Source organism: Bos taurus, chromosome 12, assembly GCF_002263795.3.
Source record: "Bos taurus isolate L1 Dominette 01449 registration number 42190680 breed Hereford chromosome 12, ARS-UCD2.0, whole genome shotgun sequence".
NCBI classification, from domain to species: Eukaryota; Metazoa; Chordata; class Mammalia; order Artiodactyla; family Bovidae; genus Bos; species Bos taurus.
Window position 1 is genome coordinate 75,677,568 of NC_037339.1, and position 16,092 is coordinate 75,693,659.

At 45.5% G+C, this 16,092-nt stretch overlaps 2 protein-coding genes across 2 annotated transcripts in view; both read right to left on the reverse strand.

The window, feature by feature from the left end:
• The window catches only part of SLC15A1 (solute carrier family 15 member 1), a 46,684-nt gene extending 42,933 nt beyond the window's left edge, over positions 1–3,751 (reverse strand). Inside the window, 1 exon segment of the mRNA NM_001099378.1 lies at positions 3,727–3,751. Coding sequence (NP_001092848.1) covers positions 3,727–3,730 — 4 coding nt within the window. The 5' untranslated portion in view covers positions 3,731–3,751.
• A 244-nt stretch (positions 3,752–3,995) lies between these two features.
• DOCK9 (dedicator of cytokinesis 9) overlaps positions 3,996–16,092 on the reverse strand; it is a 323,976-nt gene continuing 311,879 nt past the window's right edge. Inside the window, exons 55-56 of the transcript XR_009496611.1 lie at positions 4,969–5,179; positions 3,996–4,212 (exon numbers count right to left, since the gene is read on the reverse strand). The gene's annotated coding sequence lies outside the window, so the exon portion shown is untranslated. The remainder of the gene's footprint in view (positions 4,213–4,968; positions 5,180–16,092) is intronic.

The window sequence follows — 16,092 nt, forward strand, 5'->3', positions numbered from 1 at the left end:
TTGCAATCCCAGGGCTATGAGCCAATGGTTCGCATTCATCTTCTGATAATACTGCCTCCTTCTTTCACCACCATCATGGAGGAAGGAGGAATGTGCCGAGTCCACCCTTGTTTTTGTTTCCCTCTCGGCTCACCTGGGACTCCCGCCTACTTTCTCTCCTGCCAGGGATGGAGCCGAGATGTGTGGAGAGTTGTGCCCAAAAGCAGCCATGGCCCAGAGAAGTGGGAACAGAGCTGGCTGGCAGTCCCTGCACTGTGGTTCCATTCATTGGAACAGATGGCTCCCTGGAAACAAGCCTGGTGGTTCAACCAGCCCCTGGAACAATCCTCCAAGGTGTCTCTATCCTTCAGTAACTCAAAGGGCAGTGGGAACATTATTGATCAGAAATCTGAGTAAACCAAAACTGGAATAATTCCACTCAGGACATTTTGTGGGGATGTGAAGGGCTATGCAAAAATTTATCATGAAGATGGCAAATTCTCCAACCTTAACAAGACACCGTATGTGACTGCTTTCACTGGTCTCATAATAATTTATTCCCCTCAGCTGTAAATCGGTGTGGGAAAATGTTGTTCATGGGCTTGTGCTTCTGCCCCCGAGGATATGAGTTTCTTCAGGGCTGGACAGTTTTGTACCCTTATGTGGTAAAAGTACAAAAACAAAACACCTGCATAAATAGGTGATTCAGGTTAACCCGTGCCAGCCTTAGCTGGCTCCCTTCGCGAGCTAAGTTTCTGATTCTAGCTACTAACGTGTCCCAAGTTTGGTCATCAAGGACAGCCCAGGGCCCAGGCTGCACTCGATCTTGCCACAGTCTCGTTCTGGGGGCATAGTAGTAACGTGGGGACGTGGGCGAGGGTCAAGGAAAGAAAGCTGTCGTTTAGTCACTTAGGGTGGTGATTCTCAAAGTGTGGTCCTGGGCACTGGCAGGAGCAGCAGCATCTGGGAACCTGTAAATCCTTGAATCCTGCCCCGACCCACTGATATAGACATGTTAGAGCTGGGGCCGGCCACCTGTTAGGATAAGCTCTAGCTCAAGTGATCCTGATGCAGGCTGAAGTCTAAAAACCACTGCCTTAGAGCATGTGTGCTCAGTCACTTCAGTCGTGACCATCTCTTTGCAACCCAGTGGACTGTAGCCCGCCGGGCTCCTCTGTCCATGGGATTCTCCAGGCAAGAAGGCTGGAGTGTGCTGCTGTTATGTCAGCCTAAAAGGGCCCAATGTCAGAAGTTTTCTTACTCCGGGGAGGAAGAGGTTCTCCTGAGGTTCAGATGCTCTCAGCCCCCTCTGGTGTGGGATCCCCCCACCCCCCTGCCCCGGCTTCCAACCGACAGCAGCAATGCCAGCCTCCCTGGCCCTTTGGCTCTGTTCACAGGTCTACCCGAGAGCTTCTAGAAAGAGGAGAGAATGTGGAAGGACTTGTAAATGCCCAGGGTTGAGGGACCTTCCAGGCTGTCCCACCTCGTATACTCAGGCAGGAAACTGGCATGAAAAACTCTTCCGAAGGACGCACGAGGCCAGCAGGAAGCCAAGGGCTGGGGCGGGGTGTGATAACAAAGTGAATGAACTGCTCAAGTTGGCCCGGAGGCCCTGGCCTGGGTGTCAGGGGAACTTGCCTCCTAGAACCCGAAGCCCCTCAACTTCCATTTCCAGAGTCCCATGTGGGGCACATGACAGAAGCAGGATCTATGGTTTTCTAGAACCAGAGCGAGGGAAGGAATTCGTGAGAACAACTTCAGCATAAATCTTTGCTAAGCTCTTGGCCAGGGGCTGGGGTGGGGTTACGAGGAGAAACACTGAATATTTGAGATTTTCAGCAAAGGCATCCCAAGCCCTCCAAAGCCCTCAGAGGGGGCTCCCCAGTCAAGGAAGGTCGGCCCTGGCCTCCTCTGCACCTCGACTCAAAATCTCACACATTCCCTGAAGCAAAGGTCAGCAAGCAGTTATGGCCTGGTGCCAAATCCAGCCCTCTGCCCTTTTCTGTAAGGCTTGCAAGCTAAGAATGATGTCTATATTTTAAAAGGATTGAAGAACACACTTAAAGACTATTTCGTGACACCTGCAAGCTATATAAAATGTACATTTCCATGCCCATCAGTAACATTTTACTGGAACACAGATTTGCCCATTTGTTTCATATTTCAAATTCCAAGGGTGGAGTTGAATAGTTGCCACAGCCACTGTGTGGCCTCCCTAGCCAAAAAAATCTCCCATCTGACCTTTTTCAATAAAAATGTTTCCCTAAGAACTTTTCCTCACTTCTTTCCCTCCTGCTGAATTCACCACGTGTCCCCCTGCAGTCATGAGCAGAGCTGAAACAATCCTGGCATCATCTCAGTCACAGAGATCTGCTCTTAAGACGGGAAGTCACTGCTGTTTTTTAAGTTAAAAGACATTTCATAATTATTCGTTTCATTTATTAGCTAGACCCAGATATCGAAAACTTAGGACCTGAGTAAATACACAACTCTGGCCACCTGATGTGAGGAGCTGACTCACTGGAAAAGACCCTGATGCTGGAAAGATTGAGGGCAAGAAGAAAGGGGCAACAGAGGATGAGATGGTTGGATGGCATCATCTACTTCATGGACATGAATTTGAGCAAACTCCAGGAGCTGGTGAAGGACAGGGAAGCCTGGCATGCTGCAGTCCACGGAGTCACAGAGTCAGACACGACTGAGCCACTGAACAGCAACAAAGATGCAACTGGTGTCTGAACATAGACTTTTTGTTGCTTCTCACATGCTATGCCTATCTCAGTTGCAAAACACACAAAAGAACCCGCAAACCCTTAAGGGTCAATCTGTAAACTAAAAGTCGTGTTCACTGGGGACTACATAGTGTTCATTCTCCGGTAATGAGGGAGCAGACAGCTACCCCGCCTGCAGCTACCTTTGGGAAAGTTCCCATTCCGCACAGAAACTACTTAGGTATGGGGACCTGAAAACCAAAATAAAGATTTCAGAGCACCTCCCAGGAAAGCTGCACCGAGTGAAAAGCGGATGGTGTTTCTGCAGCGAGACCCAGAGCACCCGCCCAGGAGCCGGTCCGCCGGCCAAGCGGCGCTTTGACGGCTCCCGCGGCTAACCGCCTGCACGCGGGAGGAGGCGCATGCTCGACACCCCTGGAAACCCCAAGTGTGACCCACTTGCCCAGCCCCACTGCCTCTTGGACCAGAGTTCCCTCTGCAGCTCTGGGGTCATCTAGCCAGCCAGAGGCAAGGGAAGTGCCAAGGGAGCCTGCCCCCTCTCCCACTGAGGTTCTGCGGACCCCTCCCATCACCAGCACCACCCCGTCCAGCCCAGAACCCACAGGGTGGGCACACAGAGGCCGTGGACTCCCAACAGGTGGGCAGGTTAAGGTTATGGCGTTAGTTCTTCCGACGAACGTCTGCCACCTGGGGCCCCCTCCCTCTGCGCTCCCCCGCCCCAGCCCCCAGGACAGGACAAAACTTCCCCCCGAGCTCCCGCCCCCCGGCTCCGGCTCCGCGGGCCCCGGGTGGCCGCTTCCCGTGGCGCCGAGATGTCCCGGCTGCGCGCGCGCATGGCCGCCCGCGGTGCTAGCCTTCCCCGTTCCGCGTGCGCGCGCGCAGGTCCCCGAGCCGCCGGTGGGGACCGCGTGGCAGCCCGGCCGCTTCCCGGCCCGGGGGTAACCCCTCCGCAGCGCCCCGCCTGCGCCGGGCTCCCCTCCGCTCCCCGGGACCCCTGCCCGCCCTGGGCGCCTACCCATGCTGGCGGCTCCGAAGGCTCCCTGCGACTGGCGAGCGAGGAGTCCAGGTGGGAGGAATCCGTGCTAAGGTGTTGCTTCCTGTGACTCGGTTTCCAGGCCCTGCCCAGCACCTGTGCAGCTGGAGGTGTGCAGGCGGGGCGGCGGGGCTCCACCCTTGGAGGAGGTGGAACGGCAGGGGCAGAGGTCGGCGCCCCTTGAGCCCCAGAGGGGGGACACCTGTCGGCGGCCCGCGCCTGGACTCCGCCCCGGCCCCCGGGGCCTCCAGAAGGGAAATCTGGGCCGGGATGCCTTGTCTTGAGCGTACATCTTAGCCAAGGAGGAGGGCTCATGAAATGCAGGGTCCCCGGCCTCACCTGGATTTGCTGACTCAGTAGACCGGGGTGGGGCCCGAGAATCTGCATTTCTAACACATGCTAAAGGTGAGGCGGACGGTCCGGGGACACCACTTCGGAAAGCAGTACTGCGCTGGGTAAGCACCACGTCTGCAAAAATGGGCGGAATGTTGGTCAGTTCAATGTCTGTGCGTGCTGCAGATGCGTGGCTTTTACCTGGCCTGTGAGCTGTGGAAAGCACTTCTGGAGAACTCTATAGTTCCTTCCTTTAAGAATAACAAAACCAAAAATAGTAATACAGCTAGGAGCTCCAGATCTTTTTTTCTGTTTACTCCTCTGACTTGAGGAGGGGTTTTGTACTCTGCCAGCACTGAAAGGAACATTAAAAGGGAAAAGGAAGGCGAGTTTCTGTTCTTTTTTTAAAAATCGTGTAAAATATACACAAAACTAACCGTCTTAACTATTAAACGTGCATTAAGTGGTATTAAGTACACATACACCGTTGTGCAACCGTCCTCATCGTCCATCTCCAAAACTTTTTCATCTTCCTAAATGGAAATTCACTGGAAAAGACCCTGATGCTGGGAGTGATGGAGGGCAGGAGGAGAAGGGGACGACAGAGGGTGAGATGGTTGGATGGCATCACCGGCTCAATGGACATGAGTTTGAGCAAACTCTGGGAGCTGGTGAAGGACAGGGAAGCCTGGTGTGCTGCAGTCTACGGGGTTGCAGAGAGTCAGACACGACTGAGTGACTGAACAACAAACTGAAACTCTGTACCCATGAAATACTAACTCCCTATTCACCTCCCCAGCACCCACCATGCTACTTTCTGTCTCTATGAATTTGGCTCTTCAAGATACCTTATATAGCTAGAATCATTCAAAATTTGTCCGTGCCTCTTACATGTGTTGTAATGTCTTCAAGGTCCATTCGTGTTGGAGCATGGGTCAGAATTTCCTTCCTTTTAAAAGCTGAATAATATTCCACTGTGGGTACACATTACATTTTGTTTAGCCGTTCATCTGTCTCTGTCTTCTTCTGAGTCTTAGTGATGTCCCTGGCCACGCTGACCGGAAGGCTGTGGAGTGTAGGGAGAAATCCAGGCAGGCTCTTCCTAGAGGTGGAGAAGTAGAAGTGAAGAATAAAACTCCAGGGGATGGAAGAGACCAACCCTGCTGATCTGCTCTGTGTTAACCCAAAACAGCATTTACAACCCTCCCTGTGTCCACCAGAGCAATCCCACTGTATATTAGGAAATGGATGTGATACAGTGAGGAACTAGACAAATGACGGAGCGCTTCCCCAGCACGGCATGGCACCATTTCAAGCCAGCTGTCTGCTCTCACAGCCCAGGTCACTTCTGCTGGACCAAGTCCCCTCCATGTGGCTTCTGGGACCCCATCCTGCGGAAGCACCTCATTGGGAAATACATACAAATAAAACAAGACGATTTCCTCTTCTTTAACATGCCTCCCATTATAGAGCTTCTAAATGACTAGCCAAGTGCGTTTATAGCTGATCAAACTCTTTCTTAAAGCAAGGGAATGATGGAGCCACATTTTAGGGTGTGGGGCCTTGTCTGTGAGGGAGAAACGTGTAGAGGGTGGAAGGACATGCAAGCTTTCGGCAAGTCCTCATGCTGGCTTAGAGGTGGGCTCAGGCTGTCACAGTATCAGTGAGGAAGAAAGGCCAATGGCAGCAGCCCAGACTGCTTTCTCAGCATCTTCTTGGGTCAGGGAGCTATGCATTTGCATGAATTCAAGAGTGGATTCGAACGGATGCGAAGAACTGACTCACTGGAAAAGACCCTGATGCTGGGAAAGATTGAAGGCGGGAGGAGAAGGGGACGACAGAGGATGAGATGGTTGGATGGCATCACCGACTTGATGGACATGAGTTTGGGTAAAGATGGACAGGGAGGCCTGGTGTGCTGCGGTTCATGGGGTCGCAAAGAGTCGGACACGACTGAGCGACTGAACTGAACTGAACTGAGGGCCCAGTGGCGTCACCCTGGGTGACCTTGGGTGAGTCACCTTCCCTTGCTGGGACTTTTTGCTCTCCTGTTAGATGGGAGCTTGGCCTTCTACAGCTGGGTTCATTTTCTTTACAAGGTTCCAAAGTAGAGGCTGACTGTGGTGTTATGTGTATTGTGGGGGAGAGAGAGCCTCTTCCCCGCTGGAAGGTAGTTGTTCATGAGCTGAATCATTGCCACGAGTGCTCGTGGGGTCTTGTTCTCGCTCGTCTGTATCCCCATCTACAAGCACAATGTCTGGCGTGTAGTAAGTGCTCAACAAATACTTGTTGTTCGTGCTCATTCTTATAATGACATGGATCAATCTTGTACCATGTTAAAACAATGTGTATACATTTGAAAAATACATGTGTGAGCATATGTGTGTACATATGTACACATATATACAGGCACATATGTTATATATAATTTATAAGTATATGTTTTATATATGTAACATATATATGTATACACACACACATATATAGTTTCTAAGACGTCTTCATAATCCCTCTCAGAAAAGGAATCAAAATCTACTTTCAGGAAGGAATCTGGTAACTCACCCACATGATGAAATAAATGTCCCTGAAACCTTAAAATGCTACTTTTTTCTCAGAATATCTGCATTTTAACAGAAGAGGGGAGGAGCCGTCTATTTAAAATAAACTCTAGTTGTGAAATTGAGAGAAGAAGTTTCTAGAGGCATGAGTTTCTTCCCCGTATTCAGGAACCTGCAGCACACGGGCCGCCTCCCACACACAGGACTGGCTGCCCCAGGGCGCTGGGTGGGGTGGCCGAGGTGCCCGAGTCACGGCCTCTCAGAGTTTCCTCTTTCATCCTCACAACATGGCCTGGCCTACCAGTCACTGGGCCGAAAGTTATGGGAAATCAAGGGGGATCTGGGGGAGACAAGGATACGTGACCTTACCCTGGTGTTCCCTGTAGGCCATCGAAGAGAGAAACGAAAAATGGGGGGCACTTATCTGGGGGGGTGCTGCAGAGTCTAATCTCTGTCATCACCGACATATCCCTGTCCTCCTTCACACGGAGCAAGAAACCGACCGGGGAGAATGGATACGTGTATGCGCACGGCTGAGGCCCTTTGCTGTTCACCCGGAGCTATCATGACACTGTTCATCGGCTCTACCCCAATACAAAACAAGAGTGTTTTTAAAAAAGAAAGAAACCAACCAAAGAACCTAATTATTCTTAATATAAAAAATTATATCACGTTTTGGGGAGGTGAGAAATAAAAGCTATCAAATAATTCTTCACCTCCATCTGTTGAGAGGCCAACGTACATAATTAAAGACTATAACTGTTACCCTCAAATAAAGTTGACCTTCCTTACACACCAAGGAACAAGAAACAGTTTCAGGTGATGGGGATACAAGGAATTACAAACACTGTCCATCTAGACGGAAGCTTTGCCCTCATAGCTCAGTGGTAAAGAATCCGCCTGCAATTTAGGAGACCTGGGTTCAGTCCCTGGGTTGGGAAGATCCCCTGGAGAAGGGAAAGGCTACCCACTCCAGTATTCTGGCCTGGAGAATTCCATGGACTACAGTCCACGGGGTCGTAAAAAGTGGGACACAACTGAGCGACTTTCACTTTCATTTTCCTTATCTGAAATATTACTGCTTCAGAAAGTGTTAGAAAAATGCATTTTGGAGAAACTTCTTCCAATTAATTATACAGAATCCCTGGGACATATATCAAAATAAAAAAAGGAAGCAGAGATCCTTATAACTTCCAGTGTGCTCTCTTCACTGCTCTTGTCTTTTAATTAAAAACAAAAACAAAAAACCCTCATTAGAACTCGCTTTCCGAAATCATCCCTAATTGCCAGACAAAAATGGTTATGCCTTATGCATTATTTATTTCTGTACCAATAATATTACAACTTGTTTATCATCTGACACAAGTAAGACACAAGTGCCGCATTTATTCACTTCATGTTCAATTATGCAAATATCAGAATTTGTCAAAGTCCATTTATCCAATGACCTCCTTTAGTAAATTACTATAAATCTAAAACAGTATAGATGATGGAGACTTGGGAATTCACTGTGAATAAATATATACCTTTCAGGTCTAAGTTGCTCACATTTAATTATTCAATTTTATTTCCTAGAATTAATAAAGGTATACCATCATTTCAAATGCCATGGATGGCAAGATTTAGAAAATTCAGGTATTTTTATAACATATCATTTATCTTTCAGATTTTATACCACTCAAATCTAAATTACTAGCAAAAGTAAATATTAGTTTTTTTTTAAAGCAATGTATTAGTTTCCTATTGCTGTTGTAACAAATTACCTCAAGCTTAGTGGCACAGAATAATACACATTTATTACAGTTTTGGAGGTCAGAAGTCCAAAAAAGGTCTGGTGAGGCTAAATCAAGGTGTTAGCAAAGCTGGGTCCATTCTGGGGCTTCTAGGGTAGAATCCAGCATCTAGTCCAGGCCTGGATTACTTGTCAAGCCACCCTCTCACTGGAGAGATACAAATATTTCTGTACCAAAGTGTTTACTGAGTGTTTATTGCAGTGTTGTTAAAATAGCCTCAAACAAGAAACCAAACCTAAAGGACCAAATAAAAGGGAATGACTTGATCATGGTGCCTCTTTACAAGGAAATTCTTGCAGCCACTGAAAAATTCACTTTAAGGGACTTGCCTGGTGGTCCAGTGGTTAAGAATCTGCCTGCCAACGCAGGGGACACAGGTTTAACCCCTGGTCCGGGAAGATCCCACATGCCCAGGGGAAACTAAGCCTATGAACCACAACTACTGAGTCCACGTGCTCTGGAGCCCCATGCTCCGCGACAGGAGAAGCCACCGAAATGAGAAGACCGCGCACCGCAATTAGAGAGTAGCCCCCACTCACCACAATGAAGAAAAGCCTGCTTGCAGCAGTGAATACCCAGCACAGCCAAAAATAAAAGAAGTAAAAAGCTGAAAAAATTATAAAAAAATAAAAATTGTAAATGTTCACTGTAGAGCCAGACAATAGACTCTATTTTCCCGGTATTAATCACATTTACTGATCACATTTACTCCATGGTTTCACTGCTACACTCCTGTACCAAGGAGGATGTCCCAGATGTTGGTTTCTTTTCTAAGCCCCACCAATCGTTCCATTTGCGGCATGTTTTCGTTTGCTTTACATCAACTGTTGAATCACTTTTCTTTTTCATAATTGCCTTTAGCTTGTTCTTACTGCTAGAATAAGTGTGTGTGTGTGTGTGTGTGTGCACGCGTGCGCGCGCGCTAAGTTGCTTCAGTCGTGTCCAGCTGTTTGCGACCCTATGGACTACAGCCCTCCAGGCTCCTCTGTCCATGGGGATTCTCCAGGCAAGAATATTGGAGTGGATTGCCTTGCCCTCCTCCACAGGATCTCCTCGACCCAAGGATGGAACCCAGCTCTCCTGCACTGCAGGCAGAATCTTTACCATCCGAGCCACCAGGGAGCACTTGAATAAACTTTGTTGGAATTCAATTTTCTGCAGAATTACAGACATTGCCTCTTATCTTCTAGTATCAGGTTGCTGGAGAGCCCATTTTTTCACTGTAGGCTTCCCTTTGGAAACTGTGTTTTTACTCTTCTCATGAGAATGTGTCTAGAGGTGGTGGGTTTTTTTAATCATTCATTTTCCTGAGTATTTTTAACTGGGAGGTGTCTCGAGCCCTGGGAGATTTTCTTCTATCATGTCTTATGTTATTTCCTCCTCTCCATTCCTTGCTTCTCCTTTTCTCAAAAACCGTTAGATGTTAGGATCAGGTGTCCTTATCCTCTCTTTTCTTTTATCCACATTGTCTGTCTCTTGGCATTATGGGATATTTCTTTATTTTTCATTTGTTGAAATTTTATTTAGTGACAAACATTTTTAATTTCTAAGAGCTCCTTATTGTTTTTTTTTTTTTTTTTTTAAAAGATGGAGCACCTTCTTGAGTCTCTGTGAGGATCCAAATGGGAATTTCAGGATAAAATCCCTTTCTCAGACTTAAATTATCTCAGCTCTCCTCCAGAGTCTCATGCACCCAACCAGGGCTTGTCCCTTCTAAGTTGCTGTGTTTCCTCCCATGCCTAGTGAGCCTTTAATTATTTGTTCCTTTAAAGAATGGAGGAATGTGTGGACCTTTCTAGGCAGCTGACAAGAGTTGCCCTGCGGTTGGGCAGATGGATTAGTGGGCCTTCCTCTGAACCAAGAGGCTAGTGATGTCTGGTGTGTAAGGAGCAAAGGTGCCCTGGAGCTCCACCCTGATCCAGGAGCTGACTGCAAACACTTCTTCCCAATTCCACTTTCAGACCACATGTGGGTGGCTTGGGATCAGCCATGGTGGGAGCATTTACACCAAGGACACTGGCATATGCTGTTCATTAGGGCTGTTTTCCCCTGATTGTTAATATTTGCCAACACATCACTGATAACGAGGGTGACAGGCAGGTTTCACTTTAGGGGTATGCGGGTCGAGTTTTAATGACCACTTTCCTAATAACTAGTAAGATTGAGCACTTTTTCATGCACTTAATAGCGATTTGTATATATCCTTCGGGGGAATGTCTATTTGAATTTTTGCCATTTTTAAATTGTGTGTTGGTCTCATTATTGAGTTGTGAGTCCTTTATATATTCTGACATTATTGAGTTGTGAGTCCTTTATATATTCTGAATATAAGTCCTTTATTAGAAATATGATTTGCAAATATTTCTCCCAGGTCAACTGCATACCTTTTAAATCTTTTAATGTCTTTTGAAATGCCAAAGTTTCAAATTTTGATGAAGCCAATTTATCAATTTTGTTTTAAAAGATCATACTTTCATTGTCACAGCTATTCATATCCTTTTCCTTTGCCAAGATTGCAAAAACTTGCTATTATGACTCTTCTGTAAGTTTTTTATAGTTCTTACATTAAGGTCAATGATCCATTTGAGTTAATGTTACTGTATGGTGTGAGGTAAAGGTTGAGGTTTATTTTTTTTTCCATATGGATATCCAATTGTCACAATGTGTGTGGGTGCTCAGTCATGTCTGACTCTTTGCGACCCCAAGGACTACAGCCTGTCAGACTCCTCTGTCCACGGGATTCTCCAGGCAAGAGCACTGGAGTGGGCTGCCGTTTCCCTGCCAACTGTTAAAAAGACCATTGTTTTTTCCATTGAATTGCTGTGGAGCTTTCATCAAGAATCAATGGATCATAAATGTAAGGGGTTGTTTCTGGACCTGCCCTTCTTTTGCCTTGGTCTATGTTTCTGTTCTTAAGCTAATCCCACACTCCCTTGATTACTGTAGCTTTAGAAAATAAGTTTTGAAATTTGGTAGTGTAAGTCCTCCAAAGAATGCTCAAACTACCGCACAATTGCACTCATCTCACACACTAGTAAAGTAATGCTCAAAATTCTCCAAGTCAGGCTTCAGCAATATGTGAACTGTTAACTTCCAGATGTTCAAGCTGGTTTTAGAAAAGGAAGAGGAGCCAGAGATCAAATTGCCAACATCTGCTGGATCATTGAAAAAGCAAGAGAGTTCCAGAAAAACATCTATTTCTGCTTTATTGACTATGCCAAAGCCTTTGACTGTGTGGATCACAATAAACTGTGGAAAATTCTGAAAGAGATGGGAATACCAGACCACCTGACATGCCTCTTGAGAAACCTGTATGCAGGTCAGGAAGCAACAGTTAGAACTGGACATGGAACAACAGACTGGTTCCAAATAGGAAAAGGAGTACGTCAAGGCTGTATATTGTCACCCTGCTTATTTAACTTATATGCAGAGTACATCATGAGAAACGCTGGGCTGGAAGAAGCACAAGCTGGAATCAAGACTGCCGGGAGAAATATAAATAACCTCAGAAATGCAGATGACACTACCCTTATGGCAGAAAGTGAAGAACTAAAGAGCCTCTTGATGAAAGTGAAAGAGGAGAGTGAAAAAGTTGGCTTAAAGCTCAACATTCAGAAAACTAAGATCATGGCATCCGGTCTCATCACTTCATGGCAAATAGATGGGGAAACAGTGGAAACAGTGTCAGACTTTATTTTTTGAGTTCCAAAATCACTGCAGATGGTGATTGCAGCCATGAAATTGAAAGACGCTTACTGCTTGGAAGGAAAGTTATGACCAACCTAGATAGCATATTAAAAAACAGAGACATTACTTTGTCAACAAAGGTCCATCTAGTCAAGGCTATGGTTTTTCCAGTAGTCATGTATGGGTGTGAGAATTGGACTATAAAGAAAGCTGAGCACAGAAGAATTGATGCTTTTGAACTGTGGTGTTGGAGAAGACTCTTGAGAGTCCCTTGGACTGCAAGGAGATCCAACCAGTCCATCCTAAGGGAGATCAGTCCTGAGTATTCATTGGAAGGACCGATGTTGAAGCCGAAGCTCCAATACTTCAGTCACCTGATGCAAAGAGCTGACTCATTAGAAAAGACCCTGTTGCCGGGAAAGATCAAAGGCAGGAGGAGAAGGGGACAACAGAGGATGAGATGGTTGGATGGCATCACTGACTCAATGGACATGAGTTTGGGTAAACTCCAGGAGTTGGTGATGGACAGGGAGGCCTGGCGTGCTGCGGTTCATGGGGTCGAAAAGAGTCAGACACGACTGAGCGACTAAACTAAACTGAACTGAAGTCCTCCAATTTTGTTCCGCATTTTCAAAGTTGTTTTGGCTACTTTAGGCCCTTTGTACTAACATATACATTTTAGGTCTGCTAAAAGGCAGGAGAGGGAAGAGAAGAGGAAGCTAACTGGCAAGCATACCATTCTAAACACTAATAATGTAACTTTTGTATATCACATTATCTTAAGGCCATATGCTTTTCTGTTTCTTTTGTGTTTTATATTTCAAATGATACAAAATCTATTATTCATATGAAATTCAAATATCTATACAGACCTATCATCCTCAAATATTGCTCACACTATATTGTTTAAATCTATTTCTTGAAAAAAAAAAAAAAAGAAAACACTGGGTAAACAGCATGAAAGTAACAAGAGTACAAAACACTCCCGAATGCAGATTAACCAGCTTCCCTAAGGCACAAATCGACGTGCCAGGCAGGGAGAAAACTGCATGTACAGAAGTGCACAGAAGAAAGTGAGTTTGGCAGAAGCCAGATTGTAAATGAGTAATGTGAGAGTGTCATTTTGTTACATGGTTCATTATACACAGTTCTTTCTAATGATTATATAAATCCCACAATCTCAAAATTAATCATAAAATACATTTATAAAAGTATGTTCTTTATAAAAACTATGTTCTTCCAAAATGTTGTCACTAAGTCGTGTCTAACTCTTTTGGGACGCCATGGAGTATAGCCTGCCAGACTCCTCTGTTCATGGGATTTCCTAAGCAAGAACACTGGAGAGGGCTGCCATTCCCTTCTCCAGGGGATCTTCCCAACCCGAGGGTAAAACCCACGACACGGCATTAGCAGGCAGATTCTTTACCGCTGAGCCACCAGGGAAGCCACGTTAACATCTACAAATTCCAGGAATTAGAACCTGTTTTTGGAGAGGCTATTTATTAACCTATCTCACCTACTGACTTTTTTTTTTTTACTTGTGCTGGTGAGCCTTCAAGACTCTCACCTCTTCTGGGCAAGGTCAACACACAGCAACTGAGATGCCACCTCAGTGAAACACGACGGGCCTGCCACACCTGGGGTGATGGACACGGCCTCAGAGCCAGCCAGTGGCAAAGGAAAACACGCTGCTGTGTGACCATGGAACTGAGCTGAAATGATGAGAACTGGGGACTGGCATTTCTTTGAAGTTGAAGATGTTACTGAAATTTCCAAATCTGCAAATATTTACAGAGTAAATGGATTGGCAAACTGGACGGCTGATTGTCAAAAGGTCATGTTTACATATTTGTGTGTGTGTGTGTGTGTATGTGTGTGTGTGTGTATTTGGCCAGTTACATAATTTTTGGATTTGGACCTGGCACAAAATGAACATGCAGGGCCTCTTGTTCAAAAAGCAGGACAAAAGTGACACTGAAAATACAAAAACTGATTTTTTCCCGCCACAGTTTCCCTCATACTATTTGCTATTTAACACTATTTTACATAAAGAAGAACTTTAAATTATCAGCATGACTTTTACTGTTCACCCACATCTGGGCTTCCCTGGTGCCTCAGACAGTAAAGAATCTGCCTGCACTGCAGGAGACCTGGGTTTGATGACTGGGTCAGGAAGATCCCCTGGAGAAGGGAATGGCAACCCACTCCAGTATTCTTGCCTGGAGAATCCCATGGACATAGGAATTCCATGTAGCCTGGTGGGCTACAGTCCACGGGGTCACACAGAGTTGGACATGACTGAGAGACTAACACTTTCACTTTTTTTTCACTTTATGAAGTATAAAATGTGTTTAAGGGTCGATGGTTCTGTTCAAGTGCTTCATACCCTCCCAGTCCCAACCTTTCATGACATCACAATTAGGAACACGCTGGAAAACCGACAAGCTCTGGGGTCAGACATACCTGATCTGGGGTCTCAGCTTTGTTGCTTATTTTGTGTGTAAATCAGCAGATTACTTAACCATTCTGGCCACAAATGAAACAAACTCAGATAATGATACTTAATTCAGAGTGATGTTGTGGAAATTAAGGGTATAATATATAAAAGATCTAGTCCTAGGAGCCCCTTTCTGTAAGAGTAACAATATAGCTGGCCTCATCAAGTTACAGACATATTTAATGGAGATAGCATCAATATAAATGAAAGCATTCTGTAAAATACCATCAAAAGCTGGTCACTTTGTTAGCAGACTACCATGCTTGTTGAGTTGGAAAGAGTGAGGATCATTTATAAGAAGCTGGAATTAAGAAAGAAACTTAGTAGATCCTTTTATATCAATCTTTCTGAATCACTTAGTTTTAGGTGTATCTCTTGCAAACAACAAAGAGTTGAGATTTTCTTTGTGAACCAACTGAAAACTTTTTTTTTTCTTTGACAGGCAAGTTAAGCTTATTTAAAGATATCTGATTTTAATTCAGTCATATTATTTTATTTCCTATTTTATGTTTTCATAGTTTCTCAAAGTTTTCATTATGTGGTTCTCTCTTTTTTTTTTCCGTATTTTTGAACAGCTTTTTAGAGACACAATTCATATAATGTTCACTGATTCTAAGAGTGCAGTCTGATGAGTTTTTAGCTCTTTGTATTTGGGGAGGTCTTAGTTTCTCCTGATATTTAGGGAGGAAGATTTGTATGTATGTACAGGTGGTTATTTATAATTATAATCTTACATATAATACTCTTCAGATCAGATCAGTCGCTCAGTCATGTCCGACTCTTTTCAACCCCATGAATCGCAGCACACCAGGCCTCCCTGTCCATCACCAACTCCCGGAGTTCACTCAGACTCACGTCCATCGAGTCAGTGATGCCATCCAGCCATCTCATCCTCTGTCGTCCCCTTCTCCTCCTGCCCCCAGTCCCTCCCAGCATCAGGGTCTTTTCCAATGAATCAACTCTTCGCGTGAGGTGGCCAAAGTACTGGAGTTTCAGCTTTAGCATCATTCCTTCCAAAGAAATCCCAGGGCTGATCTCCTTCAGAATGGACTGGTTAGATCTCCTTGCAGTCCAAGGGACTCTCAAGAGTCTTCTCCAGCACCACAGTTCAAAAGCATCAATTCTTCGACGCTCAGCCTTCTTCACAGTCCAACTCTCACATCCATACATGACCACAGGAAAAACCATAGCCTTGACTAGACGAACCTTTGTTGGCAAAGTAATGTCTCTGCTTTTGAATATACTATCTAGGTTGGTCATAACTTTCCTTCCAAGGAGTAAGCATCTTTTAATTTCATGGCTGCAGTCACCATCTGTAGTGATTTTGGAGCCCAGAAAAATAAAGTCTGACACTGTTTTCACTGTTTCCGCATCTATTTCCCATGAAGTGGTGGGACTGGATGCCATGATCTTTGTTTTCTGAATGTTGAGCTTTAAGCCAACTTTTTCACTCTCCACTTTCACTTTCATCAAGAGGCTT